The sequence below is a fragment of the Lepidochelys kempii genome, chromosome 8 (assembly GCF_965140285.1).
Source record: "Lepidochelys kempii isolate rLepKem1 chromosome 8, rLepKem1.hap1, whole genome shotgun sequence".
Lineage (NCBI taxonomy): Eukaryota > Metazoa > Chordata > Testudines > Cheloniidae > Lepidochelys > Lepidochelys kempii.
The window spans coordinates 95,783,789-95,806,504 of record NC_136387.1 but is presented as its reverse complement, the minus strand read 5'-3'; the positions used below and the strand labels follow the sequence as shown (position 1 = coordinate 95,806,504).

The following is a 22,716-nucleotide window of genomic DNA, read 5'->3' as shown; positions in this document are numbered from 1 at the left end:
CTATAAATATTCAGTCTAAGACCACTGTGTCTTGTTCTGTGCAAACTTCCGAATCAATGCTGCCTCCTTTTCTATTAATCTGCCCTCTAAAATTTGCTCTTTTATCAGGTTGTAATGTCCAACATGATTTAATCAGAAACACATGCCTCATAAATATCATCTGTCATGTTCCATTAGTTTCATGTGGAAAAGTACAAGTCAATAAACAAAGGTTGTGCCATAAATCTGCCTTGAACACATTATACCTCAAATAAGAAAATAAAAACATGTGTGTCCTTTGACCTGGATAGTCTTAAAATGGGAACTTAGGTATTGTCTTATGTCTTCAAAAATGTTTAAAATGTTCACAATTAATTGCGTACCTAAGCAATTCCAATTTACATAATGTTGATATGTAGATGGTAATTAAACAAGCACTATGCCTTTAAGGCACCTGTTAAATAACATCACTGTTCCTGGATTTAAACCAATATCACGAACTGCACAATGAAAACCAGTTTCCTCCACCATGGAACTCTGCTATAAAAACCCCTCATAACCCAGAGAAGCCGTTATGTTTTGTTATTAAAAGAGGGGGGGAAATTAACCACCTTGACTTGTACACTGGCTGGGATTGCTGCTGCTGCTGACTGCTAACAAGTCCCAATACCATGCAAGAGGTTTTTGAATTTTAGTATCCAGCACCGCCACTGAATAGTTTAGTGGATCTGAGCATCAGGCTGGCATATGGAGACTCTGCCAGCACAGCTCTGAATTCCAGCAAGCCAGTCCAGCCCCTCCTCCTTCCCATGTATATAAGCTGTGTGCTTTGCTGTTTATGGTGCAGGATTTTTGGGGCAAGACCTCAAAAGCTAAAGCAAATCAAATTACAAAGTTCATTCCAGAGTCAAACTTCTCCAGACTTCAGGAGTGTTTGGATCTGGGGTCTTGGTTCAGGGCTCATGAAAACCAAAGGCCTGATCCCAAGCCCACTGAAGTCAATGGGAAGACAGACAGTGATTTTAGACGCTTAGCATCAGGCTCTCAAAATCCTGTCTACTTGTCAAAGATAAGATCAGGAGTTTGTACCAACTGAGGATATCCTCTCCCACCTCGCTGAGCCACGTGCTGTCGGTGCCCTCTGGCACCATCTGCCTTTCAGCAGGGACTGAAGGGAGTTTGGCACTTAGGCTCAATCCTGAAAGTTCCCCAGCTCCCACTGATATTAGCAGCAGTTGAGAACTGCTCAGCATCTCTGGACAGGTGTTGAAGCATCAAACCTATATAAAGTATATACAGTGCTTTAGGATTCTTCACATTGACAGAGATGCTGTAGAAATACAAGGTGTTATTGTTATTAATATTGAAGGAGGTGGCAGGGAAACTACTCTGAATGGGTTAAGTTTTGCGAAGAAAATAAAATGCTTTTACTTTTCCCCCTTAAACAAATATTTCTCTAATTTTTCCTCTATATCCTCTTTCACCTCTTTGTACAGATAGTGAGGTCTTGCATATTCCTGGTGGAAATGCATGGTGTCTAGGGGGTGCTGCTTTCTCCAATTCCTACTCCCCTTTCTCCACCCGAAGGTTCCCAACACTCCCTCTCCCCACCCCAGTCACACCAATTCCACCCTACAGCTTCAGCCACCAACTTGGGCAAGGGTGTGGCACGTGCACCCATGATGTCCCATTATGCCTATGGGTGTAGCGCTCTCCTTTCACTCACTCCCTTGCGAGCGTGTTCCTACAAGGGCTGCACATTCCTACTTAACCCATTGTGGTTTGAAGGTGCTGCAAGGAAGGCAAAAAAACAAAAAAAACCCTCCCTAGTCTTCCACTAATTGGCCCATGGAAGAAAAAAATCCTTCCTGGCCTCCAAACAGGCTATCAGCTAGACCCGCGGCATCTGTCAGGCTGGCTTCTCATCTCTAGTTTGGGTGGGTAGGGATGGGATGCTGGAACGGAGCCGAAAGACTCCACATGACCCCCACTGCAGGTTAAATCCAGGGAACTGAGGACTGCTGATCAATCAGTACCTCTCCCCCCAGCCAGCCAATGAATGCCAGACACTCCTGGGGAGTGGCGGAAGAAGAGCTACCCCGTGTCTCAGCGAGTGTCCCCTCCCTCACTACTGCCACACGCTTTACAAAACTCTTCCCTAGGGCATCATGCTTCTTCACTGCTGGGCCCGCCTCTGGTGCCAACAATGCCAAAAGGAAGCAACAGTGCCAAAGTCTCTCCTTACCTGGAGATTCCCCCACTGTAACTACGCTAGCATTGGGGTCACTCAGTGAGGCAGTTTAACTCAATTTCCACAGCCTAATGTCTTCCACAATAATGCTGAGATGCTGTCCTGCACTTCATCCCTCCATGAGGCAGGTCTTATTACCCACATTTTATATAATGAGAAAACTGTAGTCGAGAGGTCACATAGCTGACCAATGCTGTGCAGAGGGTCCATTTCAGGGAGAATTCCAGAGTTCTGAGCTCCATGTTCAGATACCACAGACCAAACCTCGCTAAAGACCAGCAACCTGGTCCTGTTGTATGGAGGGGTAAATCATTTTTAACAACTGTGATTGATAATCACAGCTGCATCTAGACCCCGTAAATATCACACTTCACTTTCTAGCTTCAAGAGTTTAAGATGCTATTCTTCCCCAGAAAACTCCACTCATCAGTACTGCATGACTGTAGAGCTATAGTATTCCTAAGTCCCCTAGACCCTCTATCTAACACATCTTATGCTGACTCTGCTGCTATCAGCTGGAATGGAGCCAATGGAGCTCCACTACTAAAGCTGTGGGAAAGCTAGGGAAACTGACAAAACATCCCAGTTTTGCCGGATTTTCAGAGAGAGTAGGTCATTTTTGTTCCCCCTCTGGGGAAGTCCGTGTGTGAGAGTTTCAGGCCTTGAAAGTGTAGAATTAATAAACATGGTGCATTTTCTTTGGGCAACTCCCCCACCCCAGTCCTAACTTTACTCTGAGAGGTACTGACTCCTTGGTGGAGCAGCGGATTATGACCCAGCATAGTGTTCTAAGCAACCGTCTGCCTGGAAAGGAGTTGCATTGTATGCTGCAGCTCAGGGTGGAAGGAATTAAATAATAACATTGCAACACGCACACACACAATGCCGTAAGACCGGCCATACTGGGTCAGACCGAAGGTCCATCTAGCCCAGTATCCTGTCTTCTGACAGTGGCCAATGCCAAGTGCCCCAGAAGCAATGAACAGAACAGGTAATAAGTGATCCATCCCCTATCGCCCATTTCCAGCTTCTGGCAAACAGAGGCTAGGGACACCATCCCTGCCCATCCTGGCTAATAGCCATTGATGGACCTATCCTCCATGAATTTATCTAGTTCTTTTTTGAATCCTGTTATAGTCTTGGCCTTCACAACATCCTCTGACAAAGAGTTCCACAGGTAAACTCTACGTTGTGTGCCATAAAAAGAGGATCACAAAAAGCCTAAACTATGCACCATTAAATGCCACAGGATTCAGTTGAGAGAATTTAAAGGCCTAACTTTCAGAGGTGCTGTAGTTCCCACTGACTTCAACTGCTTAGCACTGTTGAGAATCAAGTCTTTAAATTACTTCACTCAGCTACTTTGTCTAAAAGAAATGCAGTTCAAGTAGGGTTCTGACCAAATGGGCAAAATATTCAGAACCAACCTTCTTTATGATGCTGCTGTTTTAATTATTTTTTTTTAACCTAGTAGCTCTCTAACCCAGAATTACACCTAAGTCAGAAGGCCTGCTGAATGGTGCTGATGATGGGGCCGTGGGCATTTGTTGGGCTACCCCTTCTGGTGACACCTACCTGAACATCATTACAACTCGCTAAAAGTGATGGATTGTTTTCAATGAATGTGGGTATTATCCGATTTCACTGGCGACCTTCTAAAAATACAAGCACAGATTCTGCCATGAAAGACAGACCCCAGTCTACAAACCAAGTTGCACATCCCAAAGACCCTCGTGGCAGGCATCAAAGGCCAGCCATTTGCCCAGCACAAAAATATAAATCACGGATACCACCCAAAAAACCCCGTGATGACAGTTCAGACTGATATTAATTTGTCCGCTTGTAGATACTCTGTAAGTATTTACTCTCAGTCTATAGCACTCCCAATGGCAGGCCCTTTATTCCAAAGCACACACTTGGCCTGTTGGAGCAAGAGAGCAGACATAGTAAATATAAACGTTAGGTAGCATAACAGCAAATGAGGGGGCACAACAGCCACACCGCAGAGCACTCAGAGCAGCTAATTACCTGGACAGAAACAGATCTGTTCCTGGCCTAGGCACCAGCAGGAAGAAAAGGTGTCACTGATATAAATCTAAGACCAGGGAGCTAAGAGCTCACCCAAATTTGAGTTGAATTTGTGTCAGTTCGTTCCCTTGGCTGCCTCCATCGACTGTGACTTGACGTTGTAAAGTCTGCCCACAACTGTCCCGCACAACCTCAATCCACTGTTTCACACTGTGACTTTATACAGGCTTATTTGGGCCTAACAAGGTCCTTATTTTTCTACAATGCAGGAAATAAGGAAACCAGCCATCAATTATTAGAAGCGCAGCAGATCTGAGTCGCGTGGCTGTAAAACAGATTTTTCTGTAATGAAACTGAATTTGCATGTGCCAGGAATAACAAGTGCCTACGACCAAAATGTAAATCAAACCTAAAGGAGAGTTTTCAAACTTTGAATCATTGGTAGCAACAGACAAGCTCAGAAGGAGTGCGGTATGATTTTGGAATGTCTTAAAAATGTGTGACTAATAAGACTTCTAAAGATATTATTTGTGAGTTAGTATTTCAGTCTCCCCACAGAAAGAAAACATCATACCAGAGAAAGGGCCACGTTTGCTGTAATAACTGTGTTAGTATGTCACCATCTCTGGGTTGGGAAGAAGGGCTTGTGTGTTAGTTTCTGAAAGCAAAGAAAGGGAAGAGACAGATGAAAAGTATCAATATTCTGGTCAGAGGGGGCAATGAGAGGATAAAACTGTGGCTTTCTCCAATATGTCCATGCTTCGAGCCCAGCATGAGGTTTTAATTCGTCTCAGCTCAGCCTCTGGTGGACAGTGGGACACATCACAAAACGATTGCACAAAATCCGGCGCTGGTAGGGATTCCTGGTGGCGTCTGCATAAGAGAGAAGCCCAGCAAGAAACCAGCATGGAGGCTCAGTCACTCATAAAAGAAGGCACCTTGGAGGACAGATTACACAGTTATAGTTAGAAACATTTATGTAGCAAAATAGAATAATTACAAATTAATTACTAACAGAATCGTCAAGATGCACACATTCCTATACTGAGCAACGGTGTGATCTTAGTGCTGAAACCCCACTTTCCTGAGCCCATCCTTGCCCTACACTTCGTCACCATCATTCATCACCTCATATCTAAAATTAGACCCTGAATCTGCAACTGTATTCACACGGGCAAAGCCCTGAATATGTGCAGAGCCCCTTTGACTTCAGAAGTGAGTTTGGCCAGAGAAAGCAGAGGGGAAGGACCCATGAGATGATCCCTCTTACAAGAGTGCTTGCTCTGCAAAATGAAAGTAACTATGAGTTTATTTAGAACAGTTCATCCAGTTCTGGGAGAACACTTTATCTAGTTCTCTGGCACCCAAGAAATCAGTTCAACTCCAAAGTCATAGACTCACAGACTTTAAGATCAGAAGGGACCCTCGTGATCATCTAGTCTGACCCCCTGCACACTGCAGGCCAAAGAACCTCACCCACCCACTCCTGTAATAGCCCCTTAACCTCAAGCTGAGTTACTGAAGTCCTGAAATCATGGTTTTAAAAGACTTGAAGTTACAGAGAATTCACATTCACACTAGTTTAAACCTGCAAGTATGCTGCAGGGGAAGGTGGAAAAACCCCTAAGGTTTCTGCCAATCTGACCCGGGGGGAAATTCCTTCTTGGCCCCAAATATGGTGATCAGTTAGACTCTGAGCATGTGAGCAAGATCCACCAGGCAGATACCTGGCAAAGAATTCTCTGTAGTAACTCAGAGCCCTCTCCATCCAGTGTCCCGCCTCTGGCTGTTGAAGATTTTTGCTCCTAGTAGTCGCAGATGGGCCACATGCCATTGTAGGCAGTCCCAGTCATCACTTAGGTTCCTTTATCTGTCATACAGCAAAGCTACATTAAGGTGATCAGACGGAAGAGTAGGGGGTGGGTATAAGGCACATTACACATCCGAAGTTACACAGCAGAACTTTACTTTATTTACATTTTTACCAACACTAACAAGACAGGCATTCTTAACTATGTACTGCATCACACGTTTCTGGATTGGCTTGGTAACGCTGCAGGAACCAATCCATGTACAGCATGCTCTGTCCACACACTGTGCTTGCACAATCACCTCTACTTCATCCTACGTGCCAGGCTTATTTTGTCCATGGTAAATGGTTCCCTGGCACTCCCCCTTATCTTAGTTACTGCGGACATTCTGTTTCCAGCCTGCTGATTTATTTACCTCCCTAATCCTGCCTCCAAAAAAATAAAGCCTCACCCATCCTCAGTTACCCATGTCAAGCCAGGTCTACAACCCTTGTGCTGGGGCATCTTAATTGGTCAAATCCTGCAACACATCCTAGATTATCCAGAAGGGACCATTATGACCACCTAGTCTGGCCTCCTGCGTAACACAGCATTTTACCTTGTGATTCCTGCATTGAACAAAATAATTTGTGGTTGAACTAGATAGCATCTTTGAGAAAGACATCCAATCTTTATTTAAAGTCTGTAAATGATGGCAAATTTACCACATCCTTTGGTAATCTGTGCCAGTGGTTAGTTCCTTTACAGTCAAAAATGTGTCTCATTTCCAGTTTGGACTTTGCGGGCTTCATTTTCTAGCCATTGGATCTAGTTATGCCTTTGATAAATGAAAGAGCCCTCAAGTATCAGATATCTTCTTCCTGGATACTCACTTCCAGACAGTGATTAAACTGCCCCTTAACCTTCTTTACAAACTAGCTCCTTGAATCTCTCATTGTAAGGCAGGTTTCTTTGACCACAAATTGTTCTTGTAGCTCTTCTCAGAACCTTCTCCAATTTTTAAAATTCTTTTTAAAGTGTAAACACCAGACCTGGACACAGTATTCCAGCAGAAGTCTCACCAATGCTGCATACAGAGCTAACATCGTTTCCTTATTCCCATTAATACATCCAAGTATCACGGTACTCCTTTCCTCCACAACATCATACTGGGAATTCACGGTCAGCTGGTTATCTACAATGATCCTTGAGTCCTTTTCAGAGTCGCTGCTTTCCAGAACACAGTCTCCCATCCAGCAAGTACGGCCTGCATTCTCCCTCCTAATCAAAGAACATGCACATTGTTTGACTGCTCCCAGCTAAGCAAGTGATCCAGATCACATTGTATCAGTGGTCTTTTCTCATTATTATTTACCATTCCACTAATTGTGGGGTCACGTGCAAACTTTATCAGCTATGATTTTCTACTTTCTGCCATGTCATTGATAAAAATACTGAATGGCCTTGGGCCAAGCAAGAACTGATCCCTGCAGAATCCCACAAGAAACACCACAGCTGCTTGATAATTCCCGATTAACATCTAGGTCTTGATATTTATTAGTCAGCTTTTAATCCACTCAATATGTGCCATATTGATTTTGTATAATGCCAGAATGTCATGTGGCACTACGCCAAATACCTTACAGATGTCCAAATAGAACATATCAGCACAATTATCCTTATCTACGACTCCTGTGATCTTGTTAAAAAACTATATCAGTTCTGTTTGATTAGATCTATTTTGCATGGCACAAATGTTGATTGGGACTGACTCCATTTCCATCCTTTAACTCTTTGCTGACAGAATCTCACTGAAGTTTTGCCTGAATGCGTGATACAGGGTATGGCTCACTGTAATGGAGACAGCAGTGAGACATGGAGGAGCTGTGACTCATCTCAGAAAAGAGCCTCTTGCGGTGACTGTGGGAAGAGGCCCTCAACAACAACAGACAGGGAGAGAAAAGCTGTGAGATGTGGTGGGAAGTTATCAGGGCTTGTAGAATGTAAACAAAGAGCTGTTGCAGAGTGCTGGTTTTGGGCAGTCCCAGAGAAGTTGATATAGGAATGGCCATGGCACAGTCTCCTGTACCGGGGGAAGCCTCGTGAAAAGTTGCAAGAAATGGCCTTAGATAGCAGTGCTGCTTCTCCTTGACAGAGACCGGATGAGGTGCTGCGTTTGCTGGAGATCTACTGCAGCAGCAGTTTATGCACCTTCTGGTGGGACAAGCTGATGGTGGTCTCTGGCCAACATCAGGTCCCAAAAGAGAGTGTTGGCGACACTGCTGAATGAATGTTGCTTTTACCATCCACCTTTTCTGAATCACCCTAATTCTCTCAATGTAGCATATTACTAAAGCAATTCACACTTGGATTCATCACTCATGCACCACATTCTATACTTCCTGCACCCATGCACACATTCACTTCCTTTTCTTAATCATACACTGCTTGATTTTTAGAGTCCTTCCTTCTTATTGAGGTTTAAGAGCCGCTCACATCATCCTTTCGATTCTTCTACACATTGGCAAATAGCTGCCTTGTTAAATCTTGACTATTCTGCTACAAAATCTTCTTCAGTGGTTTCACTGATGTAAAGCTTCTGTGTGATTTACCTTCACCAGGCGCTGTCTGTGTTTCATCTAGGAGCTCAGAGACACAAATAAGACACACAGGGCAGTGGTGCTAGAAGGCTTCTGTGCCTCCAGTGCCTCTTAATATTTGGAAGATGGAACGCTCTGAGAAAGAATAATAATTCCAGTCCTAGCCTAATTAAATATCAGTGAGGCTGTTGCCTTCTTCAGAACAATGGCTGGCATTTTCTATCCTCAAGAGGCAATCCTGGGTTAACAAAGGCTTGTCTACAGAATGCCATAAAACAGATCCCAACTGTTTTGTACATAAGATCAATAATCCCTATGCCCAACTGTTCATTGCTGGCTCTCCCATTCCTACTTTCCTGTCACTTTTGTTTGTCTGTTTTCTATTGTGGGCCTTCTCAGAGTTTTCTTGACAAAGAGATATGGTCACGTCCTCCAATGTCCTTGTGCATACACTGCATTTAAGAGGGAGAAAGAGGTGCCACTGATGTTTGTTAAGTGAGTCAGATAGTAGGAGACTGGGATGCTGAAAGGTTTTGAGGGCTCCTCATAATACCATGAGGTAGCAGACCAGAGGAGAAAGGGAATGGCAGGAAGATGGCAATGGGGAAAGTGTTTCTTTAGGGGGAGCCAGCAGGGAGAAGAGCAGGGCACTGGAAATCTGGCTCATTTACTAAAATATACAATACCGGCATAGAAAATCCATTGTCATGCTCCACAGTGATGGGTGCAGTAGGAAGCCTAGATTGATAGCAGCAGAGGTATAGTGCATCAGAAGAATTTGTGGCTACTCCATGTACATAGTATTTCTTTGAGCTGCAGAGCCTGAAACACTTTGGCGGCTCACATGACAGTCCTTCTAGTGTCTAGCTTTAAAGTACAACTAGTTTACTCAACAAGCTAAAACTGCATTTGTAGGTTGATCAAAACGGTGGAGGTCTCATCTAACCTCTCTTGTTGGTTTTCTTTGATGGTAGTTGGCAGTGCTTAATTTGTTAGGAAAGAGGTACTGGGGCTCAAGCAATTTTTTACATTCATGACTGACGCAGCAAGCCCAGAGATGCCGGGGCTATGCACTGCCAAGCCTAGAAGTGTCAGGGCTCAGCCATGGCACAAATTAAGCACTTGTAGTTGGTACCATGATTCAGTTTTCCCTGAATCCAACCTGATTATAAACTGGGAGTTATTTTTCATGGCAAATTTTCTCGAGTCTCATATTATTTAGATTGTGAAGCCATCTCCCTGACCTCTCAGGACAATCTGCCTACTGTGAAGCCTCTACACTATATATAAAATCACCTTTATTGCTTCCAGTGATGGCTGAACTACTTGTGTTCTTGGTTTGTGGGTCCCCCGGCAACTCCTCCAGCAGTTGGTACAGAACACTGCTATAAAAATTAACACTCCCCACCTCCAGAAAGTAAAGATCCCTAAAGACCATTACTCCTATCCTGAGACAGTCATGTAGGGTTACAGTGAAGCAGTAGGTCACATTTCCTTATATGTGAATGTCTGCAAAATCCTGTTCTAATACATTCCCAAGACTTTCTTAGCTTGACTTTCCCAAAGTAAGGCTCTTAATCTGCAGAGAGGCATCGCTGAGCCTTCGGAGTGCTGGGATTACAATGCTTGTGGCTGCATCTTTAGTCTTATTTTAGAGCTGAATTAATGTTTCAAAACACTGTTCATGAATAGCTTTGGATCGGCTTTCCAGGTTTGTGCCCCTTTGTGTTTGCTTTCTGTGACTCATCTAGCGAAAATGGACACTAGCAAAAATATTTGTGGAAACAGCACATTTTAAGTAAATATCCAGAAAGAATGATTTCTGAACTAGCAATCTCACACAAGTAACCTCAGTCTAAGAGCTCCCTGATAGCATGCACTAAAGAGACGAAGAATCACGTGATTAATGTGTTCAATCAAAACCAACCAACATAACCTGAATTTCAGAATTTGTTCTATGACAGCTCCATTCAGCAATTATTTTCAAGTAACTCACTTTCAAGACAAACCCATGAGCTGCTTGTTGACAGTTTGCAGAAGGAAAATAAAAGGTAACATTCTCAAATAAGTTATATGCTGCAAATCATTTGCTCAGTTCAAGCTAATTTCATTCTATATTCACAAAAAGAATGTTTGCAGATTAGATCGTCTGGGCTTGATCATTTACACGACTAATTTCACTGACTTCTGATGTAAATCTGGAGTAACTACATGATATCAATGGAATTATGCAAGATTTACACCAAAGTCAGGAAAAGTGGAACTAGTCCCTCTGAGTTGTTGACTAAATGTAAATCAAGTCTGAAGACTGACACTACAGCAATCAAGGTTGTATAAGAATCTAGGTAAAGAGATGATTAGTGCTGTGTTTTATTTAGGAAACAAGTCGAACAGATTCTCAGCTGCATTCAAACCTTCCTCAGACTAAGCAATGGGGTCATCAGGGAACTGATAGCAGCTCTCTCATCCCAAACTGTCCAACTTCAGTGCAAGTTAGAGCTGCAGAGGGGTAGCTCTGAATTACACCACATGCATACCGTCCTTCGGGAAGCTTACACCAGCAGAGCTGAGGTGTGCTGGATCTCCCCTGAGCCTTTAGAAGAGAGGGGACGGTGGAGTGGAGTCAATGCTGCCAGCTTTCTCTGAGGGCAGAATTCCCCTACACAAGAAGAATACTCCAGTGGCCATCTCCATCCATTTTAAATCCACTTTGCAATAATTCTTTTATAACTCCATTTCTAACAACTTGAACTACTGGGTATTGAAGTAGACATGAGGAATGTCCTTTACCCCTCAGCTTCCTTCCTGCAGTGAGCTGGATGGATGGTAACAGGAAACACAAGGGGGGGGTGTCTGACCAGGAGCTCTTGCCCTCCTGGAAACATTTTGGATAATGATAGTAGATAACCTTTTGCACTCACATAGCATTTTTCATCTAGAACTCAAAGCACTCTACCAAATAGGGCAAGTGCCATTAACCCCATCTTACAGGATGGAGAAACTAGGGTAGGTGTACATAGACTTGCCCAAAGTCCCCCAGCAACTCAGTGACAGAGCCTCGGATAGAACCCAGGACCCCTTAAAACTCCTCTACTATGGTATCTATTTACTCTGGCCTAGTTGACTTCATCTGCCATGACCCTTGTCCCATTCTCCCCCTTCACTGACTTCCCTGGCTCTGGGTCTCACCAGGTCCAGGTATTGACTGCAGATTGAATGTATGTGCATAGGCTCTTCTAGCAGCCTGCAATCCACAGATGAAAAGGCCTGAGAGGACCATGTGAGGCCCAACCAGGAAATAAAATGTTTAACATGGAGTTGCTGATTGCCTTACCCCAGAGTCCCAATATAGGCCTGCTTCTGTTGCCACTAAAGTGGACATAGGAGCAGGACCAGGCCGTATATTATGCTCTCTGTTTCTCAAGAGAATATGGGAGGAATTTTCAAAAGCACTCAGTGCTGGCCCAACTCTGCTCCCATTGAAGTCAATGGTAGAATTGCCTTTGATTTCAGTGGGAGCAGTTAGGCCAGCATGGAGGGCAAGTCTACGCTACAAAATTAAGTTGACCTAAGTTACGTTGATGTACAGCCACCGCCGTAATTAAAATCGCTTTTGCATGTCCACACTACGTTCCTTGTGTCAGCTGTGTGCATTCTCACCAGCAGTGCTTGCACCAATTTAACTGTCACTGTGAGGCATTGTGGGATAGCTTCTGAAAGCCAGTAACAGTCGATGTAACCAACGAAGTGTCTGCATGGACACTGCCTTAACCTAACTACATGGACCTATGCGCTAAGCCTCTTGCGGAGGTGGAGTTATTAAATCAGTGTAGTGGGTGAGTTACACCGGTGAGAGTTACATTTTAGTATAGATGCTTACAGAGTTAGGTCAATGTAAGTTTACATTGACCTAACTCTGTAGTGTAGACCAGGCCTGAGTGTTTACGAAAATCCCATGCTGGAAATCCTTTCAGGAAAACACTGGGAAATAAAAATGGCAATTTCCTTTTTATCCACAGAAAACATTCCCCACGCCCCGCCCCGCCCCACCTTACCAGATACAGATGGGGAAAGAGCAGGATTTGCACAAAGAAGTGTAAGTGGAGATATCTGTTTTGTGGTGAACTGAGGCCTTTTGAACCCAGAGCGCTGCCTTCCTCAAACATTATTCCAGTCCCATTTGGTACTCTTTTTCGTGTAGTGCTCCACTTCGAAGATGTTCCAGTGAAGAGCTCTACATACAGTAATTGTAAGTGAGTGACTGATCATTTGCCCTCAGTGTAGGATTCAGGTTAAATCAAAGCCAGCTGCTCTGGAGAGCGGCAGGAGAAGAAATCAAAACATGCAGATCTAGAAATTAAATGCGTAAGAAACCACTGCTATTCGTCCACAGTAATAATTAAATCTAAGTTTTTCAAACCCTGTGCACCTAAAACAATTTTCTTTATTTTATGATTTTTTTTTAAAAAGTCATCATGCGCTGTTGTCTGTGTTCTGATAACTCTGAAATGTGCTAGTCATCTCTCCCAGTTAAATATCCTGTTTCATAAACCCACTCCTAGATATTTGAAACTGCAGATCACTAATGTCTAGCTTTAGGCATCTGACATTCCACAGAATTAATATTTAAACTTATTATAAGGGAATTGGGGTTGTGTTAAGCATGAAGTATTTAACAGCATTTTGTTTCTTTTGTTTCAAACTATTTTGTTTCTTATCTAAAGTGCATGTTATGTTATACATGTAAATAAGAAAAAGTACATAACTAAATTAATACGTTTACTGCTATTTTCCTTTTACTGCACTGAGAGTTGGACAGGCTTAGAAAGTGAAAGCTATCAAATTTCATTTTTAAGATAGAATTCTAAGTGTATTATCTTTCTTTGCCTCAGGGGTTGTTGACTTCAGTATTTAAGCTACTTAACCACATCAAATTATCAAAAAGCAATGAATCACTGGCACATATTTAAAATAATCTTAGGCCTTCCATGTTGTGCTGAGAAGTTACTTGGCTTGAGTATTGTCACATATAATCTAACTCTTATCTTTTAAAAAAATCTCAGTTACGAAATATTACTTAATTTAAAAAAATTAGCCTTTGATTTACACATTGGATGCTCTCTGTCTAAAGCAGCATGTGTAATTTATTTACAGCATTGGAAGGCAGGCTAAATACATCATCTACTGTTATGCAAACTTCTACTAGGTATTAAAATACCTGGTCCCCCAGAGACACATTTCACACAGTTCAGCAATGTTCCAAAATAAACTAAATCTTCAGCCCCTTAAAAGCTTAAAATAACAATTGAGATCTGTATTAAAAAGTGTTTTACAGTATCTGATTATGTCTACTTAAAACCATTTTTTCCTCTGGTTAAATGTGCACAAAAAAAGCAAACCACCACACAAAAAATATATTTGCTTTCTACTTATTCCAGAAAGATTAATGTATTCTCATACTCACAAATTCTTCCTCCTGCTTCACTGGAAAAGCTTGAATACAAGAGAGTCCAATGCTATTTGAAACGCTTTGCATTAGCTCACCCTTAAGACAAAGCCGATGAGATTTATTCTATTACAATACTTTTTATTAGTTAATTGTGTAAAGCACCAAAAAAAATATTCGGGCACTGTGAAACAAAAGGCCAAACATACTTCACATTATTATATTTACACAAATACAATGATCTAAAGGAGAGACACAACGAGTTCATGACTTTTGACGATCTGAATATACAAGTTCTTGCAATTCCCAACTTCTAAAAGGCAGAATTTGAAAAGCTAAAAGTCAGAATGTGGGTCTATTTCCTATAGCAGATCACTTTTCCCAATAATCATCAGTGATGAATAATCATTTCATAAACCTAAATTAACCATAGTAAAGAAAAAAAAGCCTTGTGCCAGGTTACCAGTGAAGCATGGATTCTGCAAACAGAAAGCAGGAGATACCCTCTGGGGTTTCACATACTGAATGCTTTAAAGTACAGTGAAGAAAAAAAAATCTTGGCAACTATTCTTCAAAGTTGAAACTGAAAGGTAGAATTGGACTTGAATTTAGATGACATGATCTTTGATTTTAACTTGCCACATTGAAAATGACTCCTGCCATTTTAGTGCTTCAACCAGTCATTTTGTTCACTTTATTCCAATGTTCAGGATTTTCGGGATACAAGGTAACAGCTGTGTCATATTCAGAAACACATCTTTGCTCTTGTTTTCAGATTTCTAGGGTAAGATTGCACTGTATGAGAATTAGCAAACACCACCCCTGCTTTTGATCCAATTTTTTTTTTTTTTATTTATAAGTTGCATCAGTGTGCTGGAAAATAAAGTTTTGAGGCTGACAAATAAAGTAAACAAACCAGCCCTATATTAAAAGAAGTTACCGTACACTGTGAAACGACTGCCGGATTGTGTGACTTCTCTGGTCTGTTGACATGTACTGATAGAAACGTGGAGTATGAAATGCAGCAGTTTGCATCTCTAATCCCTCTCTAATTGCCCAGTCAGCATCTTTAAGTGTGTTTCAAAAAAGCTCTAAAACAGAGGTATATTCACATTTCTACAATATTTTGTAATCGTAATATTGATCAAATATGGAAGTTAACCTACAATATCCTAAATCTGCCACAGACAGACACATTCCCCTGATTATTTCACTTCCAAGTTTACCGACATATTTAATGCAAGGGCTGATACTTGTTCAACACGCCTGACAGCATAGGGTATATCTACAATACTATTATGGCTGAAATACTGACCCCCCCCTCCCGCCCCCATCAAAGTCAATAACAAACCTTCCATTGACTTCAATGGTGCCAGGATTTCACCCTATACAATTAAATAGCAACCTACTGCACATCTTTGCTCATTGTTAAGGAAGTGAATCTTTCTGTAGAAGAAAAGTACTATTCATAATTTCCAAGGCCAGAAGGCACCATTGTGATCATCTAGCCTGACCTCCTTTATAACACAGGCCATAGCGTTCCCAAAATAATTCCTACAGCATAACTTCTACAAAAACATCCAATCTTGATTTAAAAATTGTAAGTGACAGAGAATCCACCATAACCCTGGGTAAATTGTTCCAATGGTTAATTACCCACATTCTTAAATTTACACTTTATTTCCCATTTGAATTTGTCAAAGAGGGGTGCATTTAATCGTTTTAAGTATTCTCACAGCCTATGGAATAACTGTCAGAGTTTACGACTGAATACGCGTAAAGACAGGACAGCTTGTGCATTCTTGCAAAAGACATCTGCATGCACATTTCTTTCTAAATTCAGCAGTTTTACAAACATAATCTTTCAACAGTTCTATAACATGGTCTTAAATCTACTAAAAATCATTCAGCACACACCTCATGTGTAGGTGTTTGCAGGATTGGACCCTAAAATGGGAAAAGCCATTCAGATCTATTTAAGAATTGAGTAATTTAGAACAGTTTGAATATTAGGTCAATAGGATGACTCATAAGAGCAAAGTAACTCATACCTGCAGAACTGAAGTCCTAAATTAACTGTCTTTTAGTTTACCATAAAATACAATCCTCTCACCCCATTTAACAAAATACATTGTAAACCTAGTTTTCATTCCATGTGTCAATATAAAATTTTAAAGCCATAATAAGTAACTATTAATCATTTAAATCCGCTCCTTCAAGTAGAACACAAGAGGTTATAAAATGTATCATTTTAATTAACAGGCTCATTTTTTTCTGACTGAAATAATTACAGCTCATTATCATATATAATTGCTAAATGATATCTACTACTATCATCTTTCTAACAGCTCATTTATTTCTAAACCAGAAAGCTCTATACTTTTACATTATAGTTGCTGTATATGCCTTTACGTAACATATTGGTAGTTGGTTCTTTTGTTATTTATTTGCCAATTATTCTGTGTTTCATTAAGCATCCCTAGATAAAAAATGCAATCCTAAATACCGGATGCAATTAGATCCACTTTTTTTTTCTTTTAAACTGTGCAATAGCATTTAGAAATCTATGAGAGGGGCACATTCGATTCAGTGACTTCCAATCTCAAAAAACAAACCACAAAGGAATTTCCTTCTGCAGAAAATAACTGAAAACTTATTTTTCTCTTTTGGAAATGTGTAACAGTTTTAGCTAATTTAAGAAAAAAAAAAGATTTACCTAAAATGACCTAAAGCAGATGTGATTTCAGCTGCAGTTTCTCCCCTTTATTCCAGGAAGAAGGGGGAAAAATAAAATAAAATAAAAATAAAATAAAATTAGGAAAGTTATGTTTTTTATACATTATTCACATAAACCCCAAAACAAAAAAAAAGATTTATTTGATTTATAAGATTTAATTGTAAGAGATTATTCAAAACTACGATGCTCCCAAAATGTGAAGTGGGCTGGGTTTGTATGGGAATCAGAATGAGGTGAGAAAGAACACCCTGTGTACTACATATGAAACTGAGTAAATATGGAGATTGTCATTCAAAATGGGACCAAAACTGCAACCCACCAAACTGAAATGAGTAATTCTCAATCATGCAAGTAATCTCATTCTCTTCAATGGAACTATTTGGGTAAATGATGACCATTCATGTGAGGGAGGGTTACAGGATCAGGCCCAATAAGAACAGTCAGTATATCTAATATATTGTATAATAACTGGGTTAGTTATATTGCACCATCTTATGCCTTTTGTCCCAGTCCTGCAAATCTTTAATTATCCAGGAAAGATAGCCCACTGTAGTCATCAGTTTACTTACATGAGTAAGGTATTGCAAGACCTGGCCCCTTGTTTTCTTTTTTATGTGCAAGTTTGCTAGTATAGAGCATTATGTTAATCTGTGGCTTTACTTAAATAATCATATAATTATGACCCTCATCAAGGAAGTGACCAAATACTGAAGGCTAAAACTACTTTACTGTCTCTTAATTTAAATAACTGTTTGAAGTAGCTCCTGAAAAGGTTTGTGCAGTTGGGAGTATTTTCCCTAACGGCACAAAGGACAGGACAAGTATCGTTTCATGAGTTAACACAGATGACTCATGAATCCAACATATCACATGAACCTGCAAAAAAGAGCATTTCATTGTAATGATCAAAACTGCTTTTAATTGGGTTTTTTTAAACACATATTGGACAGGATTCTGATGTATTCTGTCGCAATTTTTCTTCCCTACCTGAACCTCAAGTATTTTTTGTGTAACTGATTATTATTTTGCCCTGTGCTACCCTGCAAATCACATATTATAGCATTAAAGAAAATTAAATACAGCAAAACCACATAACCCTGGGAAAATATTGTAAAGTTAGTCATACCTTTTATTACAGTTATTCTATGCCCAGTGGACCACAAGTGCCTCTAAGGGAACAATGTTTGGGTGCAAACACTACAGCTTGCAATCCACTGAGATCAGAGGTAAAACAAGGAGGGCTTAGTGCGTAGCACAGCCAATCACACCGAATGAGAGGTTGGGCAAAATGTCACATTTAAAATAAAAATCATTGCCAGAAAGGGACAAATTTGAAGCTCCCTTTTTAAAAAGTCTGTATTTTTGCTGAAATATAGACAGCCCCAGGCTGCAAACACTTACACACCTGAGTAACTTTACGCACATGGCCAGTTGCTCTGAGTTCAGTTAGACTAGTTGTCCAGGTATGGAAGTGTTTGCAGGATCAAGACTTAATACCACGCAACAGCAGAGGAATAACAGAGAGCACATTGCAACAGCAGGCTGCTCCTTCTCATTACAATTGCCTTAAAGCTGTGCTTTTTGTTAATGGGGCAGTATCTTTTTTAAAAAAAAATTTTAAACAAAAAAATTAAAGCCATGTTTGGCAAAATGTTTACAGACAACTATAAAAATGGTTTACGCTCACGGTAAGAGGGTCCTTCCCCCCTGCTCCCACCCTTCAAAAAGGGATAAACCTAAACCAGGAGGCGTATTCTGTAATCTAACCCAGACTGAAGAGGGAGTTATTCCATATGCAGTACTGAAGTGCAGAAGACCCGCTGTGCGATGGTCTGAAATCAAACTGTCACCAGTTCCTCCCTTGAAAACCTTTGCAGGGTACATTTGACCTTTTCCCCCCCTTCTGATTTCTTGGTTGTTTCTTACATCATGTCCGCATACACCTGTCTTTTCCTATAACCGTTAGCCTATTTGCAGGGCTATTGGCAAAGTCTGGATGCTTACAGATTGCAATTTTAAAAAAAGCCAAATGATGGCAATTTAGTATATTATTTGATTATTCTATTATTTAATTTTATAAGGTGGCTCTTGTTATTAGCAGTCAATTGTTGGTGCAGCAGCACTGCAATCTCCCTGCTTATGGAGTGTCCGGTGGGTGCTTTAGAAATGTCAATATTATTACTGGAAGAGCACGAGGCTCACAGCAAGAGAACTTGAAAAATGCACAACTGTGTGTGTGCAGTTGCTGTCACTTCACAAGCTGCGCATCTTTAATCAGAAGGACAACGCTGCAGCTTTAGAGAACATGAAGACTATTTATAATCTGTTGCTTCAGTTTCTATTTGACTGAGATGAATGAATGCACACTGTAGTTTGTCGGAAGAAATAGACACTCTACTAAGGCTCACTGGAGTCAGTGACACTTCAAAACAATGAGAATCTACCCCAACATTTCATTTCCCCTGTCCCCAGCTTCTGGTCTGTGTTAAAAAGTCTTAACCAACAGCATAGCTGAACCACTCAGATGGGAAAAATCCAATATGCCAGCATTATGCACCAGGTGGACATGGCAAAGAGCCCAATCCCAATCCTGTATGTGGATAATTTTGCTCACGTGGGTAGTACAGGTTACTTGCATGCTTAAGCATGTTTAGGCTTGGACCCTAAATGGAGAAACTGGATGCTTTACAAACAGGAATAAACTCCAGTGATGAATGGAGAGGAAAGGGAAGATAGTGTGATCAGTTAAGATGAATGTGTGTCCCTCTCCCCAGACCCACTTCTTTCTGCTGCAGGGAAGCCAACATACAGTGGAACTTTTGCTATTCAACATGGGGATAGGGGGGTGTAGGGAAACCATATGGGGACTGAGAGCCCCTCAGAGGGGAGTTCCACATCAGCTTGCTGTGGGGCAACAAATGGGTGGGCTTTTAGGCAAGCTGAGAAAGCAGCAAAGGTGTTCCTGGTGGCACCCCAAATGGGGGGGGGAGGGACTGGCAGGATGCAGTCCTTTCCACAGCCTGTAGTAGAAACTTCAGCATAGCTGTGCTAAAGCTCTGTGCGTTCCCCCCATGTGCACTCCCCCCAAGTTGCAAATCCCATGCATTTGGGCTGTGTGCAGTAGACACAAATTTCACCCTTGCTGAACTTGGGAAAATCTTTAATCAGAAGGGGAATGCCGAAGCTCTAGAGAACATAAAGGTTATTTATAATCTGTTGCTCCAGTTTGCATTAGACTGAGATGAATGAATGCATCCTTAGGCTAGAAGAAATGGACACCCTACTAAGGCTCACTGGAGTCAGTGACACTTCAGAATAATAATATAGTGGCCAGCCCCATTACCCTACGTAAAAGCTCACAAAAGAGAACATTTCTAGTCCACGTATGAACAGTCTACTTTACTTTTCAATAGAAAGGAAAGAAATAGATGCAATTCCTAGTGGGAAGTATCTTACACCAGCCAGATAGAGGACATTTCCATAGGTTTTTATACAAAGAGAAATCAACTTGTGAACATCATCGAAAAGACTGCCTTTGCCCTAATAATCTGTGCACATCTGTCTGGGTAAGTGTATTATAACATGGATGAGATGCTTGTACTCTCTCAGAAACCAGATATGTATCTCAAGTGATTATCTAGAGAGTGGAATATTTTAAAATTGAACTTTGATAAGCTAACACAATCAAATAGCAAAAGGTGGACAGGTTTAAATAACCAACTTCCAACCAAATATAATGTCATTAGTTATTAACTTCTTTAAGAACGATGGATGAAAAGATGCATTTCTAAACTAAAAAAAAAAATTGATTTTATACAATCCCTCTCAGACATCAGGAATCCTGGGTCTGAGGACTCACTGCTTACACACATGTTAATCACACCTTCTCAGTGTCTAACATACAAATTCAAACAAACAATTTAATAAGACTAGGCATTTACCTTAAGCCACAAGAACAGGGTGAAATAAGACGACCTATCCCAGTTCACCCCAGTGAGCAGACCCAGCTTAAATGACCATCCCTTGTGTGTTTTCCAAAACTGCGGAGAGGCTGCTCAAGGAAATTAAAGAGGATGCTGGTCTCAAGATTTTCTTGAAACATATCAAGAACTCTGTGTACTCCATCTGCAGACAAAGTCTGGTTTACATTATCTCGCATTTAGAAGGTGGAAAGAAAATAAATTTGCAGCATTATATAAACATTTCAGAAAATATCCTGAAGACCAGAAAGAAAAAGGTTGATACAGATGAATTGGTGTTGGGTTTTGTTTGTTTCGTTCACGCATTTTATAACTCACCCTTCATGCTTTGATGTTTCTGTTGCTGGAAATACTCTTTGGAGCTTTTAGGACATCGGAACTCCTGTGTCCGCTGAAGGATTGGAAGCCTCTCAAATATGCTTGGTCTTTTGGGGATGAGATCTAACAGAGGTACTGACATTTCATGGGGACTTTGCTGTGGTTCTGTATTGTCGCTGCTGTTGTTGACAGTTATTTTAAAGGACATCTGAGAATTCAAAAATGTTTTACCAGTGTTCGAACAAGTCACTTGTGGCAGTTCCTTCATAGGCACTACTTGGCATTTATCAATCGCTTCAAAGAAGGCTGCACTGGTACTGGGTTTCTGAAACTCTGCAACCCCATAGTGCATATTTGTGTCCCTCTGCTGGAAGGGTCCTTGCTTATCTCCTACATAAAACAGCACAAGGAGTGTCAAATGGCATGGAAGCTGCCCCTCTTTAACTCTTAAAGCAATGGAAACAACAGGTAAAAACACCCTACAAACTTATGGTCTAACACCAGGTACCTTCATATATTCTAGCCAGTGGGTCATTTAAAAGAAGAGGCTACTACAAACCTGGAAACCCTAAAGGGTTAATGAATACAATCTCAGTGAGATCTTTCCTGGTGTCGAGTCAAACAAATCCTGAGTTATTGTAAAAGGCAGGTAAGCCAGCCCTTTCTCCCCATGCAGAATCATATATACAGGGATGGGAAGGCACTTTTCAAGGCTCCGGGGCTGTTTGGGAGAGAGCGGGGAGTTTAGCTTTTAAAACTGACGGTAGGTTTGGCGGGTTGGTTGTTTTATTTCCCCAGGGACACCGCTGGTCCTTTCAGTCGTTTCAGGGAAAGGGAAAGCCAAACTCTGAATGATTTGTTCAGGCCGGTTCCGTCCAGCTGAACCGTTCAAACAGCAACCGCCCCGACAACCGCAAGAGCTGCCGTGCGGGCGCCAATAAGCCCGAGGCGGCTGTTGAGGCAGCGTGTTCCTGAGCCCTTGACTTTCACGACGTGCTAATCCGCTGCCGAGGGGACGCGCTGCCTCAGCGCCTGGGCCAGGCGGAGCCCGCCGGGGGGCCAGGCGAGCCCGAGCCGCGGCGGGGCTGGCACCCGCCCGGCTCCCCCGGCCCAGCCCGGCCCGGCCCGGGAGCCAGGAGCTGCAGAGGCGGATGTCACTGGACAGCAGCGACCTGCCCGGGCAGCGTGCGCCCGACACCGCCCAGCCCCTCACACCTCCGGCGGCCCCCGCGCTCGCCCGCCCGCCCGCCTACCTGGCCTGGGGACACGGGCGGACGGGCCGGCGGGCTCCCTCCACCCGGCCGCCGCTGCCACTGCCGCCGCCACCGCGCCGCTCGCCCGGTCCCGCCGCGCCGCCCGCGCCGCGCCGCCGAGCCCGAGCCCCCGCCCCTCCGGGGCCGGCGGGCTGACGGACGGCAGCCCGGGCCATTGGCCTGCCGCCGCGCCGGAGCCCGCCCGGCCCCCGAGCCAGTCAGGGCGGGGAGGGGGCGGGCTGGGCCGCCCCCCCGCGCTCGGGGCTTGACAGGCTGGAGAGCCGGCGTGAGCCCGGGGGCGGCGGCCGGGGCCCGGGGGCGGCCCCGCGGGTGT

The 22,716-nt window shown here is 42.5% G+C and overlaps 1 protein-coding gene across 1 annotated transcript in view; it reads right to left on the bottom strand.

Annotated features, from left to right (window-relative positions):
- GLIS1 (GLIS family zinc finger 1) overlaps nt 1-22,463 on the bottom strand; it is a 259,142-nt gene extending 236,679 nt beyond the window's left edge. The window contains exons 1-2 of the mRNA XM_073357637.1: nt 22,383-22,463; nt 21,130-21,519 (exon numbers count right to left, since the gene is read on the bottom strand). Coding sequence (XP_073213738.1) covers nt 21,130-21,481 — 352 coding nt within the window. The 5' untranslated portion in view covers nt 21,482-21,519; nt 22,383-22,463. The remainder of the gene's footprint in view (nt 1-21,129; nt 21,520-22,382) is intronic.
- Between the last annotated feature and the right edge of the window lie 253 nt (nt 22,464-22,716).